At 44.3% G+C, this 27,486-nt stretch overlaps 1 protein-coding gene across 3 annotated transcripts in view; it reads left to right on the top strand.

The window, feature by feature from the left end:
• DNAAF9 (dynein axonemal assembly factor 9) overlaps positions 1-27,486 on the top strand; it is a 548,844-nt gene that overhangs the window by 140,581 nt on the left and 380,777 nt on the right. For all 3 annotated transcript variants that reach the window (XM_078678718.1, XM_078678720.1, XM_078678719.1), the window contains exons 3-4: positions 3,381-3,500; positions 21,012-21,136. In XM_078678718.1, coding sequence (XP_078534844.1) covers positions 3,381-3,500; positions 21,012-21,136 — 245 coding nt within the window. The remainder of the gene's footprint in view (positions 1-3,380; positions 3,501-21,011; positions 21,137-27,486) is intronic.

Here is a 27,486-nt window from a genome sequence, read left to right as displayed (position 1 = left end):
TGATGTTATTCTGGCAGCCAGGCGTCCCTCCACAAAAACGGTGTATGCCTGCAGGTGGAACAAGTTTGTGGCATGGTGCACAGTTAAGTCTGTGGATCCCCTTTCTGACCCTCTTTCTGAAGTTACAAATGGGGGTGGGGTCGCACACTACTCACACACCGGCGGTGTCGCCCCTAAGGACTCTGGTCAATGTAGTAAAGTGTTCGCGATGCATCATCTTTCGATCTTCTGCTATGTTCGCTGTCTTCGCCATCCCTGGACACGTGTTTCGGGGTATTACCCCTCATCAGCAGGGATAGGCCGTGTACTGGGGTTGCCGATGGCTGCCAATATCTGCCAGGTATAGTACCACTCAGGCGCGTAGGTGCGGGATCCCAGGCTCGTCAGCCCGCTGCTTAAGGGAGCTTTGAAGTTACAAATGGGGGTGGGGTCGCACACTACTCACACACCGGCGGTGTCGCCCCTAAGGACTCTGGTCAATGTAGTAAAGTGTTCGCGATACATCATCTTTCGATCTTCTGCTATCTTCGCTGTCTTCGCCATCCCTGGACACGTGTTTCGGGGTATTACCCCTCATCAGCAGGGATAGGCCGTGTACTGGGGTTGCCGAAGGCTGCCAATATCTGCCAGGTATAGTACCACTCAGGCGCGTAGGTGCGGGATCCCAGGCTCGTCAGCCCGCTGCTCAAGGGAGCTTTGAAGTTACAAATGGGGGTGGGGTCGCACACTACTCACACACCGGCGGTGTCGCCCCTAAGGACTCTGGTCAATGTAGTAAAGTGTTCGCGATGCATCATCTTTCGATCTTCTGCTATCTTCGCTGTCTTCGCCATCCCTGGACACGTGCTTCGGGGTATTACCCCTCATCAGCAGGGATAGGCCGTGTACTGGGGTTGCCGATGGCTGCCAATATCTGCCAGGTATAGTACCACTCAGGCGCGTAAGTGCGGGATCCCAGGCTCGTCAGCCCGCTGCTCAAGGGAGCTTTGAAGTTACAAATGGGGGTGGGGTCGCACACTACTCACACACCGGCGGTGTCGCCCCTAAGGACTCTGGTCAATGTAGTAAAGTGTTCGCGATGCATCATCTTTCGATCTTCTGCTATCTTCGCTGTTTTCGCCATCCCTGGACACGTGTTTCGGGGTATTACCCCTCATCAGCAGGGATAGGCCGTGTACTGGGGTTGCCGATGGCTGCCAATATCTGCCAGGTATAGTACCACTCAGGCGCGTAGGTGCGGGATCCCAGGCTCGTCAGCCCGCTGCTCAAGGGAGCTTTGAAGTTACAAATGGGGGTGGGGTCGCACACTACTCACACACCGGCGGTGTCGCCCCTAAGGACTCTGGTCAATGTAGTAAAGTGTTCGCGATGCATCATCTTTCGATCTTCTGCTATCTTCGCTGTCTTCGCCATCCCTGGACACGTGTTTCGGGGTATTACCCCTCATCAGCAGGGATAGGCCGTGTACTGGGGTTGCCAATGGCTGCCAATATCTGCCAGGTATAGTACCACTCAGGCGCGTAGGTGCGGGATCCCACGCTCGTCAGCCAGCTGCTCAAGGGAGCTTTAAAGTTACAAATTTCCTTAGGGGCGACACCGCCGGTGTGTGAGTAGTGTGCAACCCCACCCCCATTTGGGGCTGGGGTTGCACCCATTTGGGGCGTCTCTTCTAGGAGCTGTCGCCTAGGTAATGCATTACTGCCTGCCTGTCGACTCCTTCAGCCCCCCCTCTCCCCCAAGGAGTGCCTTTTCACTTCTATTTCAAAGGGGATTTCACACTAGCTAGTTTTCTGGTGCATACTGGGAACCACCACACGTCATTTTAATCCAACAAGTACAAATGAAAACCCTATGCAAGCATTTCTATGCTGTGATTGCCAAAGAGTCATGTCATATAAAATTGTAAGGTACGAAGTTCGATCTTATCTCCCCCTTTGGCAGTAGCCTGAGATCTTACCTGCTCGTCTCTTGAACAGACAGACGTAGCGCAATACTCGATGTTTCCGGCAGCTCTCCCTCGGAGGCAGGCTGCGACAGACAAGGCTGATGCGGCCATAAATGTTCTCTAATTGAAAGGAAAGAAGACACAACTTTAATTGCCAATAAAGCACAGAATTTATTAGGCGCACGGAAGATCAGTCAGCTCTGCAGAGCTGTGCATCGAATGTCAAATCGCAATGCAGTGGACAGTAGTTTATATACTTTTTAAAGGTGTCTGTGTTGCACCTAGATTTGCATATTTACTGATACATTTGTACAAGCACTGCATCGTTACAAAAAGGCCATACTATTCTACTAAAATAACTGATCACATCACTAATGAATGAAATTATCTATCCTTGTGCTTTGCTACATTTCTGCACTGGCTTGGTGTCCTTGACTTGCCTGTCTTTGAAATGTAGCAATGCCCAACTCCTGCATGTCTACTGTCCTGTGAAGCCTAACACCCCATCTGTCCTGCGCCTCTATTCAGCGTTATCAGCATCTTTTCTTAAACACGTTCTCTCAATGCGGGCTTGTGGCCTTCACGTCTAGGGTGGTGTCTAAATATAGTTTCCTACTCTGCCAGAGTGTGCATCTGCTTACCTCCCCCAAATCTTAATCCCACTTGTGCTGCCTTTTATTCTGCTATTGTAGTAAGGCTGGGCCTGTATCTTTCTTTTAACACGTACATCTGAACATGTTATCCTGCTGATGTTTGCATTAACATGTGTACACTTTCTACAACACTCTTCAGATGTTGAGCCCTGATCTGAAAAGAATCTTTGAGTTAAACCTTTCGGAATTCATTTACCTGATGGTCTGCCAACCAATAAATGGGTGACATGAAATAAATATCCAGTTGTTCAGTCTGAAAATGAAATGTTTAAATTTATATGTGATTAAGGTATGTGAATTGTGTTTCTTCTGGGTAAGAACCTGCTTTACACCCAACTTCCAAATATAGGGCATAAAATACTTCCACCCCAAAAGCTTATCTGATCCCCTATGCGAGTGTCCTCCGAACTGTATTGGGAAGCTCAGAGTATCATCACTTTACACATATGTTCACATAACCATATATGTATTAAGCTTACATACGTTTAGTAGCTAATTGCATGTTATTGTTAAGTGCCACAGCTTATTTTTACCTTATTTTTAATGTTGTAATTTAAAACGCAATTGGTTTTACTGTATAACAGTCGAAGGTATACCCCGGTAAATTGCCCATCCTAATGTCCAAAGTGCTTCTTAATAATATATCCTATAGGTGCTCCAATACGAATATACATAAGCTTGCATTGTTTCCTTGACGGTTGCTTGTGATGTTCTTGCAATGATTGGCAGTCCTGTATCTGTGTAATAGGTCATACAATTATTTTCTTTATTATATTTTGCAGGAATCGACAGCAGATACAATGAAGGCTGCAGAGAACTGGCAAATTACTTACTGTTTGATTTGTATAACCAGAAAAATAATGATTTTGAAAACCTTGGATTTCCTGAGGAAGCCCTAGATGGTATGTTTGATCTTCTAACAACTTGCCGACGTAATGAAAGGTTGCAGCTTGGCGACTGTTAAAGCAATAGTTATTGTGCAGTGTCCGAATAAGGTACCGCTAGTGTTATTGTTTTCTGACTCTTCTGTAGCACACATTCTGCATTAGCATCTCACTAAATTTTCGAAGGCTGTGGTATGAATGTCTAATCATTTCCATTTCAGACTCCATAATAAAAGTGGAGTTTAGCAAATCTAGTTAGTGAATGAATGAATGAATGAATGAAGGATTATTTATAATGCGCGAACTTAGCCCAAAGGGCATCAAGGCGCAGACTAAAACATAAAGTATATATATATACAATTACAAAAAACAGACAACGAATTTAAAAATTCAGTAATAGGCCTGAGAGAAGAGCCAAGTCTTCAAGAGCTTCCGAAACATAATCAGGGAAGGTTGGTTGGAAAGCTCGGGGGGAGGTTATTCCACAATTTAGGGGCCAGAGTGGAAAAGGCTCTTCCTCCCCATTTCGCTTTTTTGAATCTGGGGACCGCCAGCAGATTTCTTGATGATGATCGAAGGGTTCTCTTGGGAGCGTAGGGACTGACCAGAGCCTTTATACCATCGGAGCCAGAGCCGAACACAGCTCTGTGTGCCAGACATATAAGTTTAAAGGAAATCCTGGCATGTATGGGTAGCCAGTGGAGATCCTTTCTGGCCTGAGTAGCGGATGATAGCTTTGGGAGGTTTAGGACCATCCTAGCAGCAGAGTTTTGAACCATCTGAAGACGATGGAGGGCTTTCTTGTTTATGCCCCCATACAGCGCATTGCAATAGTCAAGCCTGGAAGATACCAGGGCAACAGTTGACTGCTTGCGAGCGTCAGATGACAAATAGGGAGCAATCTTTTTTAGCATGCGGATGGTATTGCAGCAGGTGGATACAGTTCTATTTACCTGAAGTTCAAAGGAGAGGGCCGAGTCAAAGAGAACACCAAGGTTCCTGGCCAAATTGGTGGGTTGGGGACAGTCTCCTAAAGAGGGAGGCCCCAGTCCTTGGACCAGATGTCGGGATTTCCTCCAAGAGTTAGTAACCAGAGCTATCCATTAATATACAGTAAATGGAAGAGTTACATGGCTTAACTTGGAGTGTGCATTAATGTCATAGATATTTTCATGAAAAAGAAAAAATATAGCAGATGTACTGGAGTGTTTGATTCAGGATGTAGAAGGATGGATAATGATTGTAGCGAGGTCCTAGGCACAGGGAGCCCTCCTTGAATAGTCTGGGTATTGGTGATTCGAGTAGATTTTATGCTCCCTAACTGGTCTCTTAAACCATTGAGAATACAGTTTAAACTTCCAATCAGCTAACTGCTGTCTGCCAGTATCCTTCACATCAACTACCATTCTAAAACCACATACAGATACTGATGAAGATCAGCCCACCTCTTTCAGCATGACCCATTTTCTACGTGCTTAGTCTTTTCTGTTGAAATAGTGCTTCCCTCACTCCTATAGGTCTCTCCCAGGCTTTGCAGAACAGATTTACTCGTGTTGCCCTACCATTAAAATAATTTCTATGAATGAATTTCTTGGTCTCCTATTCAGCCACCACCAAGTGTCATCTAATAGGAACCAGGCACCTGCTGAATTATTTGCACCCTCTCAGATGGGTCTCTACTGCTGTCCTCTTTAAACTTCTCGATCATCCCTCCCTCTTCCATACTTCAAGGCTGACTCGCAATTAATTTTCCATTCATAAAGTACACCTATAGCCAAAAAAAGTTCTGCAGTGCATTATACTTGATTTCAAAAAGTCAATCAATCAGGGATTTATAGAGCTTACTACTCACCCGTGAGGGTCTCAATGCGCTGAGGAGGGAGGGGGATACGGGCAGCTCCATGGTCATCCGAAGAGCCAGGTCTTGAAGTTCTTTCTGAATAGGTGCAGTGTCGAGCTTCATCTGATGCTGAGGGGGATTTCATCCAGGTCTTGGGAGCGATGAAGGAGAAGGATCTGCCACCCGTTCTGGCCCTGTGGATGCGGGGGGCATGTGGCTAGGGCTAAGTCGGCGGAGTGGTAGTTTCTCTTGGGGGCTTGGAAGGAGATTCTTTTGTTGAGGTATTGGTATCCGGTGTGGGTTTTGTAGGCTTGCGTAAGCAGTTTGAATGTTATTTTTTCGACGTGGAGCCAGTGGAGGTGCTGGGTGATGTGGTCATGTCGTGGGATGCAGAGGACGAGTCTGGCTGTGGCTTTCTGGATGGTCTGGAGTTTGCAAAGGAGTGTTTTGTTGATTCCAGCGTAGAGCGCGTTTCTGTAGTTGTCTGCTGGTGATGAGTGCCTGGGTGACGTTCTTCCTTGAGTCAGGGGGTGGTGCATTTGAAGCTCTTGCGGAGTGTGTTGAAGCATGTGGAGGATACAGCATTTATCTTGCTGTTCATGGTGTGTGAGGAGTCGAGCATATGCCGAGATTGCAGGCGTGGTCCGTAGGGATGTGTGGGTTTCCGAGGGGGGGACCAGATGTTGTCCCATGTGGAGGGGTTGGACCCGAGGATGAGGACTTCTGTTTTCTCCGAGTTCAGTTTCAGGCAGCTGCTACTCATCCAGGATGTGACGTCCTTCATTCCTTCTTGGAAACTGTGCCTTATGTCGGGTTCCTTGGTGAGGGAGAGGATGACCTGCGTGTCGTTGGCATATGTGTTTATGTTGAGTCCGTGTTTTCTGACGATGGTTGCGAGGAGGGCCATGTAGACGTTGAAGAGCGTGGGGCCGCGTGAGGATCCTAGGGGTACCCCGCATCTGATCTCTGTGGGTTCGGAGAGGAAGGGTGGGAGTCTTATTCTTTGTATTCTGCCAGAGAGTAATAGATCAAATCCAGTCTAAGGCTGATCCCTGGATACCAGCGTCGTGGAGTTTGGTGGCTAATATGCTGTGGGAGACGATGTCAAAGGCTGCTGAGAGGTCTATTAGTATGAGGGCTGCTGTGTGGCCTTAATCAAGGAGGGTGCGGATGTTGTTAGTGGCAGCTCTGTGGGCGGTCTCGGTGCTGTGGGTGCTGCGGAATCCGGACTGAGAGGAGTCGGGATGTTGATGGTTTCTATGAAGTGCGTTAGCTGGGTGTTGACGACTTTCTTGATGACTTTGGCGGTGAAGGGGAGAAGAGAGATGGGCCTGTAGTTCTTGAAGTCAGTTCCGGTGTGTGCAGGGCTTACTGAAGAGGGGTTGACTTCGGTGCATTTCCAGTCTTTGGGGAACGTGGCTGTTTCGAGGGCGCAGTTGATTATCTGTCGTAGTTCTGGTGCGATGGTGGCCCTGTGGAAGAAGTGCTGCTGGAAGTGGTCTGTGGGTGCTCCGGAGTGGGTGCTTGTCATAGTCCTTGCGATGTCGTCTGTGGTTAAGGGTCCAGGTGAGGTGGGTAGGTTGGGTGGCATTGCTGGTGGAGGGTCGGTGTCGTGGTTTTGTTTGTCGAAGTTGTTGTAGAGCGTCCTGATCTTGTGGTGGAAGAAGGAGCTGAGTTTGTTGCAGAGGTCTTGGGGGGAGGGACGTCGCAGTTTTGCTGTGGGGTCTGGTGAATTTTTGTATGATGGCGAAGAGTTCCTTGGAGTTGTGGGAGTTGGGGAGGATTCTGTCCTAGATGAAGTTTCTCTTAGTTGATTTGATGAGTTGGTGGTGTGCCGTGGTGCAAGCCTTGTAGGCGATGCGTGCTTTCAGGGATTTTCTGTTTCTCCATGCTGGATCACTGACAGAATATCGAGGAGTACAATATCGACCTGACCTAATATCGAGGACAAAATATTGAATACCAAAATATCGAATTTCGATCTACAAACAGGTAAGTGCAAAAATATCGGATCCAAAATATCGTTGTAAAAATAGTTATTCAAAATATTGAATTTTTTAAGTGTCTTAAAAGTAATTTAAAATTAATTAAATGTTAAATATAATTAACTAAAACATACTTAAAAATACTTATAACCTTAACATTAATAAATAATTAATGTAAGTAAAAAAATACATTGTAATTGTTTAATACATATATATATATATATATATATATATATATATATATATATATATATATATATATATATATTAACGTAATATTAATAAAACATATTCAATATTTTTTGTGTAGGATAGCGGGAGGGTAAATATTACTATTCCCATTCCAGTGAGTGCAACAGTAGGGAAAGTGTTGGATAGCAGGAGGGTAAAAATTACTATTCCCACTCCAGTGAGTGTAATGGTAGGGAAAGCGTTTGATAGCGTAGGGGTAAAAATTACTATTTCCACTCCAGAGAGTGCAACAGTAGGGAAAGAGTTGGATAGCGTAGGGGTAAAAATTACTATTCCCACCCCAGAGAGTGCAACAGTAGGGAAAGTGTTGTATAGCGTAGGGGTAAAAATTACTATTCCCACTCCACTGAGTGCAACAGTAGGGAAAGTGTTGGATAGCGTACAGGGTAAAATTACTATTCTCACTTCAGTGAGTGCAACAGTAGGGAAAGCGTTGGATAGCGGGAGAATACAAATTACTATTCCTACTCCAGTGAGTGCAACAGTAGGGAAAGAGTAGGATAGCGGGAGGGTAAAAATTACTAATCCCACTCCAGTGAGTGCAACAGTAGGGAAAGCGTTGGATAGCGTAGAGGGTAAAATTACTATTCTCACTTCAGTGAGTGCAACAGTAGGGAAAGCGTTGGATAGCAGGAGGGTAAAAATTACTATTCCTACTCCAGTGAGTGCAACAGTAGGGAAAGAGTAGGATAGCGGGAGGGTAAAAATTACTAATCCCACTCCAGTGAGTGCAACAGTAGGGAAAGCGTTGGATAGCGGTAGGGTAAAAATTACTATTCCCACTCCAGTGAGTGCAATAGTAGGGAAAGCGTAGGGGTAAAAATTACTATTCTCACTCCAGTGAGTGCAACAGTAGGGAAAGTAATAATTTAATATTTTAATAAAAATAAATGATCAATACCAATAAAACATGTATTACAATTAATTACCAATTACATAATATGTAATAATTAATCAATGATAAATACAAATACATATTAATTATTAAAAAGTATCTATCCATACTTAATTACCAACTAATTAATTTCCAATATCAAAAATTAATAAATAATACAACATATACCAATTAATAATTAACAGTAAACTAATTATCAATACACAAAAATATTTTTAATATTTAATTACAGTTAAATTACTTCCCACCCTATTCCCCTACAAACCCACAACCCGCTACAAACAATAAAATAATACAATTAACATAATTAATCAATTAATAAAAATGTATTACCAATTAATACAAATGTATTACCAATGAATAATTAATTTACAATAAATTATCAATACCAATAAATAAAAATAAATATTTACTGAATTACAATTAAATTACGCAAAAATTAAATAACATAACATTCTTTACTTTAATTTTTTTTTAACATACATTACAAAAATAACAAACACTTTTAATACATATTCTAACATACAAAACACTTTTAAAAATTCGATATCATTAAAAATTCGATATTTTGACAGTCGATATTACTTACCTACATTTCGATATTATTAACTATATTATGTCCATTCGATATTATGTCCATTCTATATTTTGGATTTGATATTATGTCCATTCAATATTTTTCTCCGATATTGTGTCTAGTTACCCTCCATGCTTTCCCCAGTCGTCTGCAAGAGCGTTTGGATTCTTGGAGGTCCGTGGTGGACTAGGTGGCTTTCGTGCTGTGTCGCCTGTTGGAGTTCTGGAGGGGGGCAGGAGTGTTGGCGCAGTTGGCTATCTATTGGTGAAGGTTGTTTGCTGCTGTGTTGGCATCTGTCGTGGTAGAGGGAGGAGTACAGCTGAGGGTGGAGGTGAGGTGTTCTTCTGTGATTTTGCTCTAATTTCTGCATGGGAGGCATGGCGTTGGCTTGTATGCGGTGGGTTTCGAGAAGGAGAAATGGACGCAGTGGTGGTCCGACCAGAGAGGTTGCATGGTGTGACTGAAGCTAATGTTGTTTCCTCCGGCAAAGATGGGGTTGAGAGCGTGTCCTGCAGTTTCGGTGGGGGTGGAGATGAGTTGCTTCAGTTCAACATTGGTGAGATTCTATAGGAGAGCGGTGGTGTTGGGATCGCTGAGGTTGTCTAGGTGGAAGTTCAGGTCTCAGCAGTATGTAGTTTGTGCAGGCTAGGGTATGGAGAGCGATGTAGTCTGCGATGGCATTGCTTAACGGGGAGCGGGGCTGGATGGTCTGTAGGCGAGTGTCCATCAGAGTGTCGTTCTCGGGTTTGGCTGGATCTGCAAGTGGATGTGTTCCATGGGGGTGGGGGGGTTGGCGAGGCTTCGTCCGAGTTGGAGGTTGTCAGTCAGAGGGAGCTTTTGTGAACGATTGCCAGGCCTCCTCTGGGGCGGTTGTGGCGATCTTTCCTCAGGATATTATATCCGTTGGGGATGGCGCTTGCCTGGTCGGGAGCGGAGCTGGCATGGTCCAGGTCTCTGTAAGGAAGGTGAGTGTTGAGGAGGTCCCACACTTGTACTGAGTGTCAGTGCAGGGAGTGCACGTTGAGGAGGATTCAGCTCAGGGGTTTGTGTTGGTTGGGTGACTGTCTGGGTCCGGAGGTGGGTGACGGTGTGGCGGCAGTGTCGGCAGGAGAATGGGCCTTGGGAGTTGCTCGGCGTCGAGAGCTCGCAGTTGTTGCGTACGGGATTGAGTGCATGGAGAGTGCTGGGGTTGTAGCGGGGTGGGGAGGGGGAGTCGGGTGCCAGGGTCTCTGGCGTTTGTCGCGTATGGGTTGCGGATGAGCACAGACGGGCTTGCCTTTGGTGCTTCTTCTGCGCGCCAGCAGCGTGGATGCACACCGGCCACAATCAAGTAGGGGTCGGAGTCGGGAGAGCAGCTGGGAGGCGGAAGTTGGGAGCGGGAACACACTGGGGGGAGGGGCCGTGAGGGCAGCAGCTGCGGAAAGAAGGTGAAAAAGGAAAAACCGAGGGAAAGAGATAAAATAGGCAAAGACAAAAACCAAGCAGAAAAAAAACAGAATAACCAGCAACAGCAAAAGACCGACAAAAGCTGACAGAGCGGACCAACAGAAGAGGAGGCTCTTTCACTGGACCATTAGGGATGAGGCGCAGAAAGGAGCGTGCGGGTGGAGGAAGGCCTCGAACACCTACCTGGGTCACCAGAAGGCACTGGGGGCAGTGCCTTAAGGAAGGAGCTGCGCGAGGGGAGAGCAGTTACCCTCACCAGGAGGTCAGAGGTCTTGCTCTTGATTTACATGGTTAATTAAACATGCATCAACATGAGCAGGTGTGACCTGTGCACATACTGGACACCCATCGAAGACCGCACACATGCAAACTCTGACTGGGAATCAAAAAGCGAACCGTCCCAGGTTTGTCAGAGTTTTAGGCCTTGAAAATTTGTTTTTTCATTTCCTAGACCTCCAAACTCTCATTTTACCACTCAGTGTGGCCAACGGAAATGCCTTCAGTCTAGTGAAAGCTTCTTTTCACAGCCCCCGGATCAAGCTATTCATCTGTTACCTGTCCCGGTTCTTTATGCATATTCAGGAAAGAGCATGACCCATTTCATGTGTATATATTTATAATTGTTGAAACTTGAAAAGGCGAAACAAATTAAAAATAGGTAAACTTTCCTCGATCTCCCTACTAGCTGTTGTCTTTTTGGAGACATGTATATTTTACACAGCCTCTAAAAAGTCCGGTAGGGCTGGTGTACAGTCAGCCACTTTTCAGTCATAGCGCCCAAAAATATACCACTAGACTGGAGCAGTCTGATTGTTCAGTATCCTTTTTGAAAAATCCAGGAGGGCTTGATGAGAGACACTTGTCATACCCGCCTCGAATAGCCAGCTAGCTCCAGAGTAGAGGCTCTCACATCTGAGGTTTGTGAGAATTGGTGGGGGCTGGTGCAGAATCAGTCACATGACTGTCATCTGAGATTTCATCTAAAGTCCATTAGACCTAGGGCAGTGTTATTGACTAGTGCATTTTGTCTCTGGTGTGGCTGGAGCAATGGTGGTCACATGGTAAGTCAACGACTGAAAGCCGTGACCAAATAAACTGTGAAAGGCCAGTGGTTTGCCACAGTCGGTCTCATGTTAGGTTAGCTTCCGCAAGGTCATTAGTGCTGGAGAAGAATCCGTTAGGTAACAGACTATTAATGATGCTAAAGATCATTCTATAACTGTGCTCTATTACTAGCTGAACACTTAGTATGTCATATTGTCAAAAAATCAAAATACACCATTTTGGGTTTTGAAAAAAGATGTAATTGTCAACATTTACTCCTACTTCAAAATGAGGGGTTGAGAAAACCTATAAGGCTACCTGGAGCCCCATAGGCTTAGTAACGTACTAAGTTACTTCACTTGTGCTTTCAAGTTCAGGCTCACTAAAAAGCAAAGCTGTAGAGATTTACAATCATCTAGTCGAGCTAAACTTATCGAAGCACCACCTTTTCACTTAGTAGATAGATCATAGGCAGTTAAGATGTGTGAAAAATGCTTGTTATAGCAAAATGTTGCTACAGCTTAATATTAATGGCGGAAAGTGTGTTATAAAGATGTGTGTAATAAGAAAAATAACACAGTTTAAAACGTTTATATTGTCCATCCTGAGTAACCCTATTCTTCTTTCTCTATTGTATGCAAATAAAATATATGTGCTGGAAGTGAGTGCAAAGAAATGTGCAAATGCACTTGACAAAAATCGATCATTCCACGTACGAGTAGTATCTAGAGTTTTGAATGTCACCGCCTGTATGGGCCATGCCTCCCATTACTGTGCCGTGCTACAACATGTCTACTTGGTGGGGACCCTGAATCAGGAAATGTCATTGCAAACGACTGAACCCTCTCACAAACACATGTAAGTTCCAGGGAGGACAGCTGAAACAGTGTAGGGCAGGATTTGAACGGTGCGCGGTGCCCAATTGGCTGGGCCAGAAAACACTGGTCTGAAACAGAAAATCCTATTGGCCCGGTGGGATGGTTTTGCAACCAGTCGGCCTGCATCCTTATGCCAAGTGGGGTGGGGGAGGAGTGGTATAAGAGGTTCCTATCACTCTCCTCTCTGTTACTTTAAGTTGCCATTATTTTTCTAAATATGGATTCCGTGAAAATATCCGTTGTTCGAAAATATTATGCGGAGTTGAGTCATCAAGGGTCACACCTCCGCACACTCCTAGCCAATCCAGTTAGGGGATTTATAGTTACCACCCAGTCAAACAAGCAGTATGAAAGGCAATATATCTGGCTTGGAAGTGAGATTGGTGTTTGAATTTGTTTGTAATATTGTGACTTCTAGTCACCAAATTATAAGTGCTTTCTGTCTCCAGTCTCACTAGACAGTATGTGTAGTCCCTTTACGAGGACTGTAACATAGCTGCTCATAGGAGGTAGGGCATCACCTGTACACAACAGACATCAATGGCCAGAATAGACTATGCCTTGTTCTGCTTCTTTACAGAGGCAGCCTCGTGAAAGGTTGACTAAGGTGCACACCTAATGTTCTGGGAAGCAGCTCGAGTCGAAGGACCAAGTTTTGTGGAGCAGATGAGTCCTAGCTCAGCTTTAACCTTAGTCTTCATCCTCAAGAAGATGTTTGAAGCCAAGAATGAGGACAGTGTGCGGGGGCCTTCTGGATCATCCGTGTCCTTGTTCATGTTGCAGTCTGTGGAGTCTTCCATGCTTCCTCTTGTTCTTGACAGCGGACCACCAAGAAAGTTCTTTGCACCAATGGTTCTCAGACAGCTGATACCACTGAAAACTCTGAAATGCGCTCATGGTAAGCTTGTGGATGTGCTCTGACAGCTCACTCCTCCAAAGCCAGGTTTGCTGCAGAGTCTTGCATTCCGCAGTCTGCTTCAACAGTTTCGAAGTAAGAGCCAACAACCACACGGTGCCTCCAGGCAGCTGCATAACACAAGGGTCCATAATCTGGGAGGAATCCCAACACTGTTGTCCTCTATTTTCTGGATATGGCTGAAGTGTGAGGAATACAAGTTTGTGCTCTCTTTTGCTTACTTTATTTTTTAAGTATATGTTTAAACAAATAAAATTAGCATATATTTACAATGTTCGAAAAAGAGCCATGCTGTCAGTTATACAATAAAGTTATAAAAAAAAACTTAAATTAGAGAACCTTTTTTGTAAAACGTCATATCCAAATAAATGCGTTATGTCGGATTATATTTGTATCCAGTACCCTTGGCATTTAAATAAGGGTAATGGGAACGAAAAGCATGTTTATACACTAGAGTGTGTACGCTTGGTCACCAAATCACAAGTTATCCCAGATGTTAAAATTTCATTCGAAAGTTTCAAAATGTCTTCCAAAATGTTTGAGGAATGCTCCTTTCTCACTGCAGTTCATGATTATTACCACGTTTTACATATAAATATTCAAATGATAAATCCGTTCCTGAAATTTTTTTTATATTTTGCTTAATTTCATGGAATGAGTGGGTCAGAAATTGATCTGCTGGATACTTCTAATCGCAGATTCCTCACCTTTAGAATATTCAGAAGGTGCCAGACTGGATCTCAAAGGTTTCTCAGCAGCGCTCTTGTGTGCTGCCAGGTGGCTCTGGTTTGGCCTTGTTCTGCCATGGAAGTGGCGGAGCGGAGCGGCATGTATGCACCACCTAACTGCATTGACTTCAGTTCCTTTCTTTCCATGCCTTTGAACATGGATCCGGAGCCCGCTCTCTTTTTATCAATTAATGATGCTCTCCAAATTGAATTTCGTGCTGCGGCTGTCAGAAACATTTGTCAGTAAATAACCCATACGAGATGTGCCTCTGGTTTTTGGGGTTGGGCATGCTTCTTAGTTGTGTGAAGAGTGTGCCCACATACACCCGGAGACATTCCGGAAGACCATAAAGTGAAGATGTACATCGTCGAGCATCGAAACAAATCACAGACTTTGCGCAAGACCTGCTCCAAGTCGATGGCGTGGACCCGTTCCCTTTCTTGAGGCCACTCTCGCAATATATTCTTTGTGGTTGAAGTAGTATGTTAAGTGGAATTCCAAGTCAAAGAAGAAGCACAAGAAGACGAAGCGGGACATAACCCATCCTCCCTATCTTTTTTTAAAGAGAAGTAGAGAGAGTTTAAAAGTAGCAATTGATTTTGCTCTTGATAACTGATTTAGTAGCCAATTTATGAACTGGATTTCCTGGGCCATCAGTGATATTGCAGCAGGCCGAGGCATTTAAGGAGGCCATGCTTCTTATTTTTGGCACTCTTCTCACTCCCTCTGGCATGCTTTCAGCCCCCAGGATCCGAAGAAGCCTACAGTTAGGTGACCTCAGGTGGATCTGTTGTAAGCACCATCTGAGCCCCTGGAACCTGCCTTGGGTTCCACACTTATTCTGGTGTAGACTTTCACTCTGGTTCCAAGACCTGCGCTGGTCCCTCTTTTGCCAACTCCGGTACCAGAGATCCCTAGAGGAGGATCCAGTGGGAGACTCTGATGTCAATTCCAGATCTGAGTCCGTTGCCACCACAACTACGGTTGTGCTCCAACTCCACTCAAGTGCATCCAGTTCCCGTACGGTCAGGCTCAGATAACAGACTCCCACTACAGCAGAGCTGTCCTCAGAGTCTCCGTCCTATCTTTGGTTCTGATTCTGACCAGAGTTTGCCACCACCTGGCGAAGACAATGTTGATAATGGGGATGATTTACCTCTACATCATGGTGATAACAGTTAATATGTTGCATTAAAAAGCACAATGGCCTTGATATTTTCTTTTATATATAGTTGATATCACACCATAAGAAGAGAGCGTTTCCCTTGCAGTGGTAATTAGATAAGCAGATGGTGTCCTGACCTACAAATGCTTTATTTTGACGTCAAAACAAATTACTTTACTTTTGCACCCTGGACTTCTTCATCCGAGCCCTTGATTGAAGCCCTAACTGGAACCCTTCTCTTGCCCCTCTCTTGCCGGTCAGTCCACTGGCAAGTAGCCAGATGCCATAGATTGTTCCCGGGCAACCCGGAGTTTATTATACAGCACCCTACTTCTGAGAGTTGGGTGTTCCAGGCTTCCACCAGCAAAGTGAATCCTAATGCATTCCTCACCACCCCTCCAGATAGGGAGTTGAAAAAGATTGAGGTGTTTGGAAAAAAAAATTTCTGTTCGCCCAGCCTAGCCTTGAGGTTGGTCAGTCCGTTAATCTGTTATATGCATAACGTCTTGGACATGGCCAACAAGATCTTGCCTGCTGCCCAGAAGGAGTTTAGGGCTTCCATGGTTCAGACCATTTAAGATCACCAGGATGCAGCCAAATATGTGAATCGAGCTGGGCTGGCTACTACTGATTGCACGGACCGAGTAGTTCGCTCGAGTGTGACGATTAGTCGCCAGGTAGCGATGCAATCCACAGGCTTTTTCTCGAGCTGTACAGCCATTCCTGCCTTTTTATGGATCCCTCCTTTTTGGCGAAAATGCTGATTCCGTCGTTGAAGTCTTCAAGAAACTAGAGCCACTGTGCATTCCTTGGGCCTTTCCACCCTGCCTGACAGTTTACTCATGAGTTTCAACCCTTCCGAGGCTGCTCCATAGGGATGATGTATATACAGCGCTAGTCCTCCCATCCCACCCTGGCATACCCCTTGTACTTTGTTTTTGGGTCTGAGATCAAACAGACATGGCACAGGTCACCTGGGACACTGTTCTTCTCATTCGCATGCGGCATCAGCCTGCAAGCTGTTGTAGTTTGCCCATATCTGTGCATGACCACCCTGTGAGGAGACCGGATCAATCATTTTCTCCAAGGTGTGGCAATCCATCACATCCGGCAGTCGGTTCTGTAGATTGTCCAACAGGGCTTTGCCCTTCTTTTCCGTTCTGACCCACCACACCTTCCAATCACCTCAGAGCGGCTTTCAGATGAGTGACTATTCATCTTATTTCAATAAACATGAGCTCTACTTTACAAAGGAATCATAGAGAGAGACGGACTCGGAAATAGGGATGAGATGTTATACCCACTATTTATTTGTGACGAAGAATGATAGAGGGCTTTGGTTCAAGGTTTGCCAGGAGTATTTTCAGTTTGATGTGCTCTGCTGAAAGTGATTACTGTGAGTTTTGCACATCTTCCGAGGTTGGGTTTATCAGCTTTCCCCAACCTTGATGACTGGCTATTTGAGACGAGCTTGCCATAGTTAGTTGTAGACCACCTCCAAACATAGAGAACCTCTTGGCATCTTTGGGGATCTAGATCAATGAGCCAAAGTCACACCAGGCTCCTTCGCAGAGAGCTTCTTTTTATAGGAGCTGTTTTCAACACTGTGCAGTTCAGGATAATTCGTCTGCCGCATCAAGTCAACAGCATTTGGGCTATGAGCTCGATGTTTCAGCTTCAGTCTTGGATCTCGGTGAAAGTAGCTATAATATTTCTTGACCAGATGCACCCTGCTTGTCCACTTTGCCAGGTGGCATATGTGTGCTCTGCAGCTGGATTTAAAGTCTCATTGGGCACATCATAAACAAAACCTGTCAGATGTCATCCAGGAGTCCGAAGACATTGCACAAGAACTGCACTGGTGGCTGCTCTACCGCAACCTGACCAATGGTAAACCCCTCTCTCTTCCACACCCAAAGCTGATGTTGGTGATGGATGTATCACTGTGTGTTCCAGAAGTTATCTTGGTGAGGTGGTGATCAGAGGATATTTGTCTTCCGACTCCACCTCAGTCTGTTGTAGTTGTGGGCCATTCGCCCGGCATTGAAGGCCGCTTTTCTGTCCTTCAAGGAAAGGGTATTGCAGAATTCTTACAGGCTACACCACGCAGGGTTATTAACATAACATAACGTGTGTTTGTAATTGTAAAGCGCACGTTCACAGCGAAGGGTACCTTGGCGCTGAATAACAGATTTCTATTGTTACCCACCTCAATGGTACGACCTCAGATGGATGAAAGGCTGAGTGGACCTGCCGGGATGTGAACCTGTGACCATGAGGTCGAACACTGGTCCCTGCAGTGGACGCATTGCCAATTGGCGCTGCTCCTCAGGAATTGTCTTGCATTTCAGGGTATCTTCCTGATCTTGAACCACCTGGCGGGATCTGTAGTTGCTAGGGCAGCAAATCTCAGCTGGCAGGGTCTGGCGGATCATGAATGGCAATTGCACACTGTGGTTATACCCAGTCTGGACCTTTCAGCCAACATTGAGAATGCCCATTTTCAAATCTTTGATACATTAGAGTACCCAAGAAAGCTCTCTCTAGGAGATGCATTCCTGCTGGAGTGGAACACAGGACTCCTGTGTGTCTGTCTGCCTCTCCTGCCCCATAGTTCTGAAGAAGATCATGAGTTACGAGGCCCAAACCATCTTAATCACTCCTACTTGGCCAGGAGAGTGTGGTTCCCGGACCTTGTGAGTTGCACATTTGTCCTTTGATCAGGGTACTGCCTTGAGAGAACTTCTGTTGCAGTAGGGGAGGGTTCTGTACTCTAACTTGTGCAATCTTCATGGGTGGACATTGAGTGTTGTCAGTAGACTGGTTTTGGTCTCCCACCTGAGATTGTGGATTTCATTCTCTCTAGGCGTCCTTTTACAAAGTCCATTTACGGAGGGCGTTGGGACACATTTTTGGCCTGCTGTAAAGTATGCAACACAGACCCCTTACAAGCCAAACTGTTGAATGTTTCATTGTTTGTTTTTGTCTTTGGCCCAGCAAGGTCTTGTTGTGTTCACTATTAAAGGTTATTTGTTAGCTGTTTTAGTTTTTTTGTGTTTGCCAGGCCAGCCACTTTGCTGAAATCACCTGTTGTGATGAGGTCTGTTAAAGGTTGGGCACACATGTACCCTTCCAATCAGTTTATGATGGCACAGTGAGATCTTGATTTGGTCCTGATGTTCCTCATGTGCACCCCTTTCGAGCGAGTGCACAGCTGCTCATTGCGATCACTTCAGCTCGTCACGAATTCTCTCTCAGTGCAGCAGTTCTAAACCAGTTTTTGCAGACAAACTGGTGTTGAGGACCAGGGCTTTATTCAAAAAGTCGTGACTCCTTTTCACGTTGGGATATCCATCACCCTCGCAAACTTCTTTGCTCTACCTCAGCCCTCAAAAGAGGAGTAGAAACTTCAATGTCTGGCCCCAAAAAAGCCTTAATCTTTTCTATCCATCACACCAAAGACCACCAGGTGGACAATAAGCTTTTTGTGGAGTTCTGGGGACAGAAAAGGACATTGTCAGGGTTCATTGTCCTCTGCAATAAGATCTGCTACGAACTGGCCAAGAATCAGCCTCTAGAAGGATTGAGGGCTCGTTCCACTAGGGCAACGGCTGTTACCACTACATTGGCATGCGGAGTGCCTGTTATTGATATCTGTTAGGCAGCTACATGGATGTCGGTGCACATATTCACAAAGCACTACTGCCTTAATAGCCAGGTCTGATGGGAAGGGCATTTCATCCATCGATCCTGCAGAACGGTTTGTTTTGAGCCCACTCCACAGACCTTCCACCATGAAGAGTTACTGCTTTTGTATATATTCCAAAGGAGAAGAATCTTCAGTTAAAAGCATCCATCAAAAGAAGACGTTAAATACCTTCGTAATGTTCCTTTTGATGAATACTGTATCTAACCACAAGTTCTTCACTGCTGTCCCACCTTCCCATTCTGTGGCGTGGCATCCTTTCTACTGTATAAATAGGTCTTGAATTAGAGATCCGCAAACTTTTAACTCTTCTTGTTCATGCTCTTGATCCAAAGGCACTTTAAAGTGTTGAACAAGAAACTGACGTTGACATGCAGGGCTGGCGCATATGTGTGGCTCTGTCCTGTCACTTCCACGGCGAAGGAGGCCAGCGCAGAGCTGTACAGAGCCACCAGTCAGCATACGAGAGCGCTGCTCTGAAAACATCTTGATCAGTCTTGGGAGGAATCTATGGTAAGAGTATTCACCAGAAAGAGCATTACCGAACATAAGTAACTTATTCTGTATATTATGGTATATTTCACTTAACTCCTCCTAGAAGGTCTCAGGATCTTCTTGAATTTCAAATGTACAGCCATTTAAAAAAATGGGAGGAGTCAAAGTCAGAAGGAACCGTGCTCAGGACGTACCACACCTACAACCGCGAGACCTGTTGGTCTTGCCCCAGAGCAGCACGCGCCAGATGAAATTAAGTCCGCTCTCCAGACATGTCCTCCAGGTCCTCTCTGCGTGGAGTCACTTAGCTTGAAGGGATGTGGAATGGGAATGCTAATGCTCATAAAGCATTTTTCTGGAAGCAGGATTGGGAGGGGAGACTTGCTCTACCCTACAGTGCCTTGACTGTATAAGACCACGACACTCAAACTAGAAGTGCAGCGTGATGTAACAGTGCAAAGGAGTTTCTCGATAAAATACTTTTTGGGTATCTGGTGCTATCACCATTCTGACTGGTATTACCAGCTGTTGTGCATGGTCTCCAATGGTAAGCCCTAGTGGTAGGTGGTGGGCCTCTGAGTGGTATCCTGTGGTATTGCACCAGGTTCCAAGGAGCTCTTTATCGCACCTAATGTCTGAGCCTGAGAGACTGTGTGGTTCTTGCTGTTGAAAATGAAATCCAGCATCACTCAGCGTGCAGAATACGGTCACTCCTGCTTCACATAAGCGTCAGACAATTCATGAAAGCAAGGTTGCATTGGTAACGCACAAGGGAGAAAGTATATCCTAGATTGCTGTTCCCCAATCAGTCCATGCAATGCTTTGGGGTTGAAGATGCTTGGTTAGTACAGATTGCTGAAGAATCGATTTCCCAACTTGAAAGGTGCAGCAAGAAAAGAACACACCTGTAAAGAAAAGAAAGCATAGTCAGAGGTGAAGGCTCAACAGCATGGACATGCTGAGGACAGTAGCAGCAGATTCCAGCCACATCTGTCTGTGATTAAACAAGCATACTGTGTAAGGGCAGGAAGTGTGGCTGTATACCATGGGAGTGCATAATCCTAGCAGTGGCTCTACAACATGACGCTGAACATCTTGAAGTCCTTCCACTGGGTGCCCCTGTACCTATTGGCTAGAAATATGGGGAATTTAATTAAATAGTAAGAGACAATTGTTTTTGAGTGACAGGGAGAATTTAGACCTGGGTAAAGGGTGGTGTCTGTGTGTCTATCGGCGTTTTGGAATTGATTGGGATGCAGTGGGCAGGGTTTAGCTTTGTCATAAAAACACACAACTGAAGATTTTGTTGCCAGTCATTCTTGCGCTCCAAGTCACAGGTTCCATTCCAGATTTGCTCGGATACTGAATCTCTACCACCACTTCTGCCAGTGTTGTTCCTTAAGATTTCCTTAAATTCAGCATTTAAACAGTCTTTGCAGTCAAATTATTTTAGATAACATTTTAGCAATAAGGGGGTATTGACATTAATTTGGAAATCGGTGTGATCTCCACTCACCAAACTTTGAAACATCTACTGCCTTCTTTCAGCTTAGACTCTTCTTTAAATAACTATTAAGGATTCCTGTCTTTCTTTTTTGCAGATCTGATCATTTTAATAAGGCCGGACCATGTTCATCTGTATTGTAACCCTGTCAACTACTCATATCTGCTACCATTTGTGGCCTTCTGGAGGAACCTGCATTTTCACTGCATGACTGAAAATGAGGTAAGAAATTTGTGAAGTGTTTTGTAATATACATTTGAACCTTTTTATTATGCATGGTAGCCTTCAGAATTTCAATTGTGGGGGGGTATGTTTGAAGGCATACATTCGGTTGAGTGTTGACGCCACAATTGCTTGTTAAATCAGATGCTGTTTGGTATATCTGGAAGATAATTGGTTTTTCCATCACTGCATACAGTGAATTTTCTGTTTCCCATGCAAGCTATCAGGCTCGCCAGAAATAGGACCAGGATGGCTAAGTTAGTCAAATCTCAGAGTTGGTTAGCACATTCACTTACGTAGAGTAATATGTGCCCCTAAACTCTCCTATCAACGGATCTGTCACTTGAATGATTGCACCAACTAACTACGACCTTCTTTATGATTTGGCCGGATTTACCAGTTGGTAATATTCTTCCAAGGTGAATTTGAGACTACTCCTTGAAATACGTCTATCGGTGAAATTGCTGCATCGTTTGGAGTTTGAGCTCCGAATGAAAATAACCTTTGGTTTTGGAGTTTGCACATCAGATTGCATCACATGTTCTCTCTTTATGACCTCTGCTGCCTCTGTGCGTTCCCCAGCTATTGCCCTCCAAGCTCAAAGCATCGCTCTTCTCTGACAGTTTCCAAGTGCAGGAACTGTGTGGCTCTCTAGGATTATGTTTTAAAGAAAACTTGCTAAAGATCCGGCCCACCATCGCTCTCATAAACACTACGACGCCCATGTGTAACATACTCCTCTCAACCACTTTTTCTCCACTAAATCCAGTCTCCTTATTAATTGCTAATTAACCTCAGCTCTGCAATGAATTCAGATCTTAGCACTGTAGCCATCACACCACAAAAGAGGTGAAATCCCTACGGTTAGGGACCCCACCGCTCTCCAAAAAGGATATACGTGATCTACTTTGTCCAGACATGTGCCGTCCCTTAGAACATGTAGATATATCACAACCCCAAACCCACATAGAAAATCCTAGACACATACCATTCTGACCCCAGCAGCACCGATCTGCAAGAAACTGCAGCCCTTCGCTCCTTAAACAGGTTGATGCTTTTTTACCTCTCTGCTGCTTTTCATGGCGTAGACCTCATAATCCTCCTTACCTGCTTCCGGTCAATAGCAGACCACTGCCCTCATTTATTTCAGGTACTTCACAGCCCACTGCCAAAAAGTAAGGCTTGATGACTTGTCCTCTGTACCCAGCACAGTCACCGGCAGAGTACCTCAAGGGTATCTGTGTCTCCAACATTGAGTGGGCCTTCTCAGATCTAATGAACTCTGATTCCACTTATTTGTTCATGGCATGTAACTATAACTCCTTGTCAGAGGAGAGAAGCATAACTTAAAGCTGTAGAGTCCTGGATAGGCCCAATCCAGCATACATTTAAAAGGTCTGGAACTGATATGCACATTCTTTCCCGCCGCTGCTTACTCAAAGAAGTAAATGTCCTTCGCCCACCTTATTCACAGAAACAGTTATTAGCCAAAACACTGAGGCATTCCCAGCCTCAATAACCAAAAAATGAGTGCAGTGCTTTCAATATTCTACCACCTAAAACTCCTCTAAGTAACCTGACCCCAGTGAGAAGTGATGCGTATAACATAATCCAATGTCTCACTCCTAAATATTGAACAGTATTCCTAGTCCAGTTGCTCAGCATGTGGTCAGTACAACCCAGACTGCACGCTAAAAACATATGAAGTTGATAACAAAGATGCAATGTAAGATATGTAAGCTTCTGCCTCTCTAAAGATATACATCAGTGCCCTTTCAGAGACCTTGACAAGCAACTGAGGTATGAAGCTCACACTTTGCAGATACTTTAAAAATACACTTCTGCAGCCTATGATCCTCACTGAAGGCATAAAGGTAGAGTATACCCCTCCTTGTGTAGAGAACCCAGAACACTGCCTTTGGAAGGTCACAGAACCAGTCTGTACTTGGAGGAAGGCGCCGCAATGTTCAATCTACTGATTCCTCCACGAATAGCAAGGCTAACTTTTATTGCATTTTTCTTTTGCAAAAAATCTTTCCCTTACATAGCAGTGAGACAACATTCAGCACATATGTGAGAGCAATGTGCTACATTATCCAAAATAACCTTCATTCAATGGAAGAGAAAAATGAAGGAAAGGCTGTCAGGTCAGAAATACTCTCGCTGTAAATAGAATACACTGTTTATCCAACAAGCCCGGACTTTCCATCTCCAGCATTCACGGTTTACCTCACAGCCTCAGTGCTTTTCTAACTCGTGCTAACTGTGTCTCCGACACTTCAAGGGTTATTTACACTTTTCGTCTGAGGTTTTCTCTTCAGATTATTAACATTTTCAGCATTATTTGACGTCTTTTCTGTCTAAGAGCATTTAGTTTTGTCATCTTTTGGGGGAATTGTTCTCTTAAAATGCTTTCTCTCTGTGAAGTGCCTCTCCTATAGGAGAAAAAATTCTGCATCAGATCCAAATTCAGTGCGTGTAATCTGCCTACCCGTGACACATACTGTTAAAGAATTTTGTCATAAGACCACTAATTACACAGTAACCAAATTGGACATTGGGTCCGATGATGATGCAAGAGTACAACTATTTCTTTCAGGCCTGTTACTCCAGCTCAGTCTTTTTCACTTCCACCTTAAATGCCAGAGAGACATAAGAGGAGGAGAATTCCTTCCATTTCTCCATCCTGTTCAAGCTCCCATTCCTCTGACTCATATTGTTTGTATACGCCAGCTTAAAATCATGAATCTTTCTTTTGCTGGAGCTGTCCTCTTTGAATCTCATACTGATGTTGACTGGCGAAGAGATCAGTGCCATCGGTGGCACAGGGTTCTATCCCTAGAGTGTCCATGTTCCTGCAAGCTCTGGGCCAACAACAGCAACCATAGACCCAGAACCACCGTTGACTTAGTCGGCGAAGAGGACAACATCAGCAGCAGTGCTCCTCTTCATCATAAAAATCCCTTTCCCAATCTAAACAGTGAAGGCTGCCCTCTACCCATTCTTCTTCCTACTCTTGTGGGAGTGAATATGTCCAACCACTTGGCAGAGTGAAGTTTAATTAGCTGAGTATTATTTTCATTATTTACTTTCTAATTATTGAGACGGCCTACGCCCTTCAGTTCAAAACTTCTCTATCAATCCCTTCAAAGCTGGCGCTGAAACATCCCTCCAAAGTGAGAACCGAAAGATCAGTTGCAACTTTTAAGAAAGGAGATATAATCTCAGCTCCTAAAGCAAGCAACAGAACCAATTTCTCCATCTCAAAGAGGTAAAGGATTCTATTCCAGATATTATTTTAGTCTTCACTAGAGGCCCCAAAAATATCAGATGCCGGCCTTGCATCATATATAGCCAGATGTTGTGAAGAGAGACTGGATGTGTTCTGTGAATCTGCACAGTGCTTTATTCCCATGCCAGCACAGAATGTTTCTGAGATTTAGAATAGGCAAGACCCCATATCAATACAAGGTTCAACCCTTTGGGCTTAAATCTTCACCAAGAACAATCTCAAAGTGTATGGCTGTTGTAGCGGTTCATCTTCGCAGGAGAAAAATCTTCTATTACTCATACTTGGATAATTGGTTGGTAAAGGCTCGCTTTTCAAAAAATAAAAAATTGCAACACCACTGCGGTTTACACATCAATAACGAAAAATCAATGTTGTCCCTTGTTCAGGTTCTCAACTACCCGGTAGCAGCACTGAACGCAGAAAAGGGAAAAGTGTATTCTCCTGAGGAAAGAATATGTGTCATATTGCAGAAATGTCACCAATTTCTGCAAACACCGCTACCAATCGGACATGAGATGTCATCCCTATTGGGGCCAAGCTTTATATATTTTCCAGATGCCCAATGCAAGTCTCCATATAAGACTGTTATTACAGTGCATAGAGGATCAGTGGTCCCAGTGAAAGGATGGCTGAAAGGCCACATTGATGTTAAACATGCAGGCAAATGCATTTCTCAAATGGTGATGCACGAGAAACAACCCCCTGAAGGGAGTTCCATTTCATCAAGATCTCTCAGCCCCTAAGCCCTTAGGGCCTAAGGGAATGGGAAGCCCATCTGCAAGACCCCTCCGTTCAAGGACTGTGGTCGGAAAAGGATCACTGACAGAATATCGACCTCAAAAATATCGAGGTACAAAAATATCGATGCAAAAATATCGATGTCCAGAATATCAAAGTCCTATCTGCACAATGGTAAGTACAAAAATATCGATAAAAATATTATCTAAAATATCATTGTTAAAAAAAATCGTTTTTTTGTTTAAAAAATAATGTAAAATAAAGAAAATAATACATATAATTAAAATAAACATAGAATTATTACCAAATGTTTAAAATTATAAGTATTACATATAATGTAAAAAGAAAATTTAATTTATATATAAAATATTATATATAGTTACTTAATAACATTAATAAATAATTATTGTATTAAATTATAAATTGTTAGAAACATATTAAAAAGTATAAATACATATAGATATACACATACACCAATAACAAAAATAAAATGTACATATAATTAAAAAATGTAAATATTTTTAATCTTTTTAAAATACATTTTAACCTACATTAACTGAAATAGTAGAGAAAAGATTGGATAGCGAAGGGGTAAAAATTACTATTCCTACTCCAGAGAGTGCAACAGTAGGGAAAGCGTTGGATAGTGTAGGGGTATGTAGGCTGGGCAGGGGGATCGAGAACACTAGCAGTGGTAACAAACTCTGGCTCAACAGACACTAGACCCGTATATCTTTTTAAACTAGGTTTTATTTTCAACGTGCGTCTTGTGCGGAATGTCAGTCTTTCCCTTGCAAACTCTATCTTATCCGTGGTGGTGGTCTTCGGGGTTCGCAGGGTAGTTGATAGTGAAAGCCCCACAGTTCAGAGTTAGACGTCGGGGACGTCGTCTTGGACAGCCGGTTGTCGTCACTCCCGTGGGGTTCCAGACTGTGGCGTTGCTCTCCCGTTATATCCACATGTAAGAAAGGAAATGGACAGAGGGACGCCGTTAGTCTTTTTATCTGACAAGGTATTGCACCTAAGGGAACCCGTGATAGTGAAGGACACCGGTGTATAGAACAAACACGCTAGTGACTCTGTGCTGTAACGGGGGGGGGGGAATTGAGTGAGGAGAGCGGGGTAAGTAACTAGGTATTTTAAGGGGACGGGAAACACAGAGGGAAGTTACATACAGGGGTTTCAACGCTATTCACACGGGGAACTCTTCCTCCCCACCCAAGCCGCCCAACGCCGCCGTACCTGGCTGAGCCACACTCCTCCCTCGGGAGCGTGGCACGGCGGAACACGGGGTCGTTGGCCTCCTGGCTCTCCTTCTTTTCGCCTTCCGTCTTCTTCTTCGTCTTCTTCCTCCGCTCGGTTCTCCTCGCTTCCTCCGTCCCTCGGTGCGGTGATGACGTCACACGCCGCGTACAGGGCCTTCCCCGTTTTCACCCATCCAGGATCGTCGACGTCAGAGGTAGGCTGGTCCTCCTGGAAGTCCTCATACGCCCACTTAAAGGGAACTGTAGACGACTCATCGGTTGGTTCCGCGTCCCAGGCCCCCCTCGTAGATGTAGTCTGTGGAGCAGAAGGGGTACAATCAGGATTCCACCACTCGTCTTGGTAGCCCAACCCGACCCCGTTACAGGGTAAAAATTCCAATCCCCTCTCCAGTGAGTACAACAGTAGGGAAAGTGTTGGATAGTGTAGGGGTAAAAATTACTATTCCCACTCCAGTGAGTGCAACAGTAGGGAAAGTGTGGATAACGGCGAGGTAAAAATTACTATTCCCACTCCAGTGAGTGCAACAGTAGGGAAAGTGTTGGATAGCGTAGGGGTAAAAATTACTATTCCCACTCCAGAGAGTGCAACAGCAAGGAAAGTGTTGGATAGCGGAGGGGTAAAAATTACTATTCTTACTCCAGTAAGTGCAACAGTTGGGAAAGTGTTGGATAGCGGAGAGAAATAATTTACAATTCCCACTCCAGTAAAATAATAAAAAATAATTAACAAACAATTAATAGAAACTTTTTTAACCTCCCACCAAAGCTCCCTTATAAATGACACCATCAATATTGTAAAACATAACCCTATTAACATAATTAATAATTAATTATTCAAAATTAATAATTTAAAAACAATGAATAATTTAATTCGCACAATTAAGAGTACAAATCAAGTTAAAATAAATTTTATAATAAACAAATATAGAAATTAAATTACTTCCCAGCCTACTCCCCTATCAACACACAACCCGCTCTTAGAAAATAACATAATTGATAATTAATAATTAATTATAAATAACCATTCATAAATAACTATATTATTTACCACAATT

The sequence above is a fragment of the Lissotriton helveticus genome, chromosome 2_2 (genome assembly GCF_964261635.1).
Source record: "Lissotriton helveticus chromosome 2_2, aLisHel1.1, whole genome shotgun sequence".
In the NCBI taxonomy this organism is placed as follows: Eukaryota; Metazoa; Chordata; class Amphibia; order Caudata; family Salamandridae; genus Lissotriton; species Lissotriton helveticus.
Note: the sequence above shows the minus strand (reverse complement) of the source record. Positions and strands in the feature narration are given on the sequence as shown.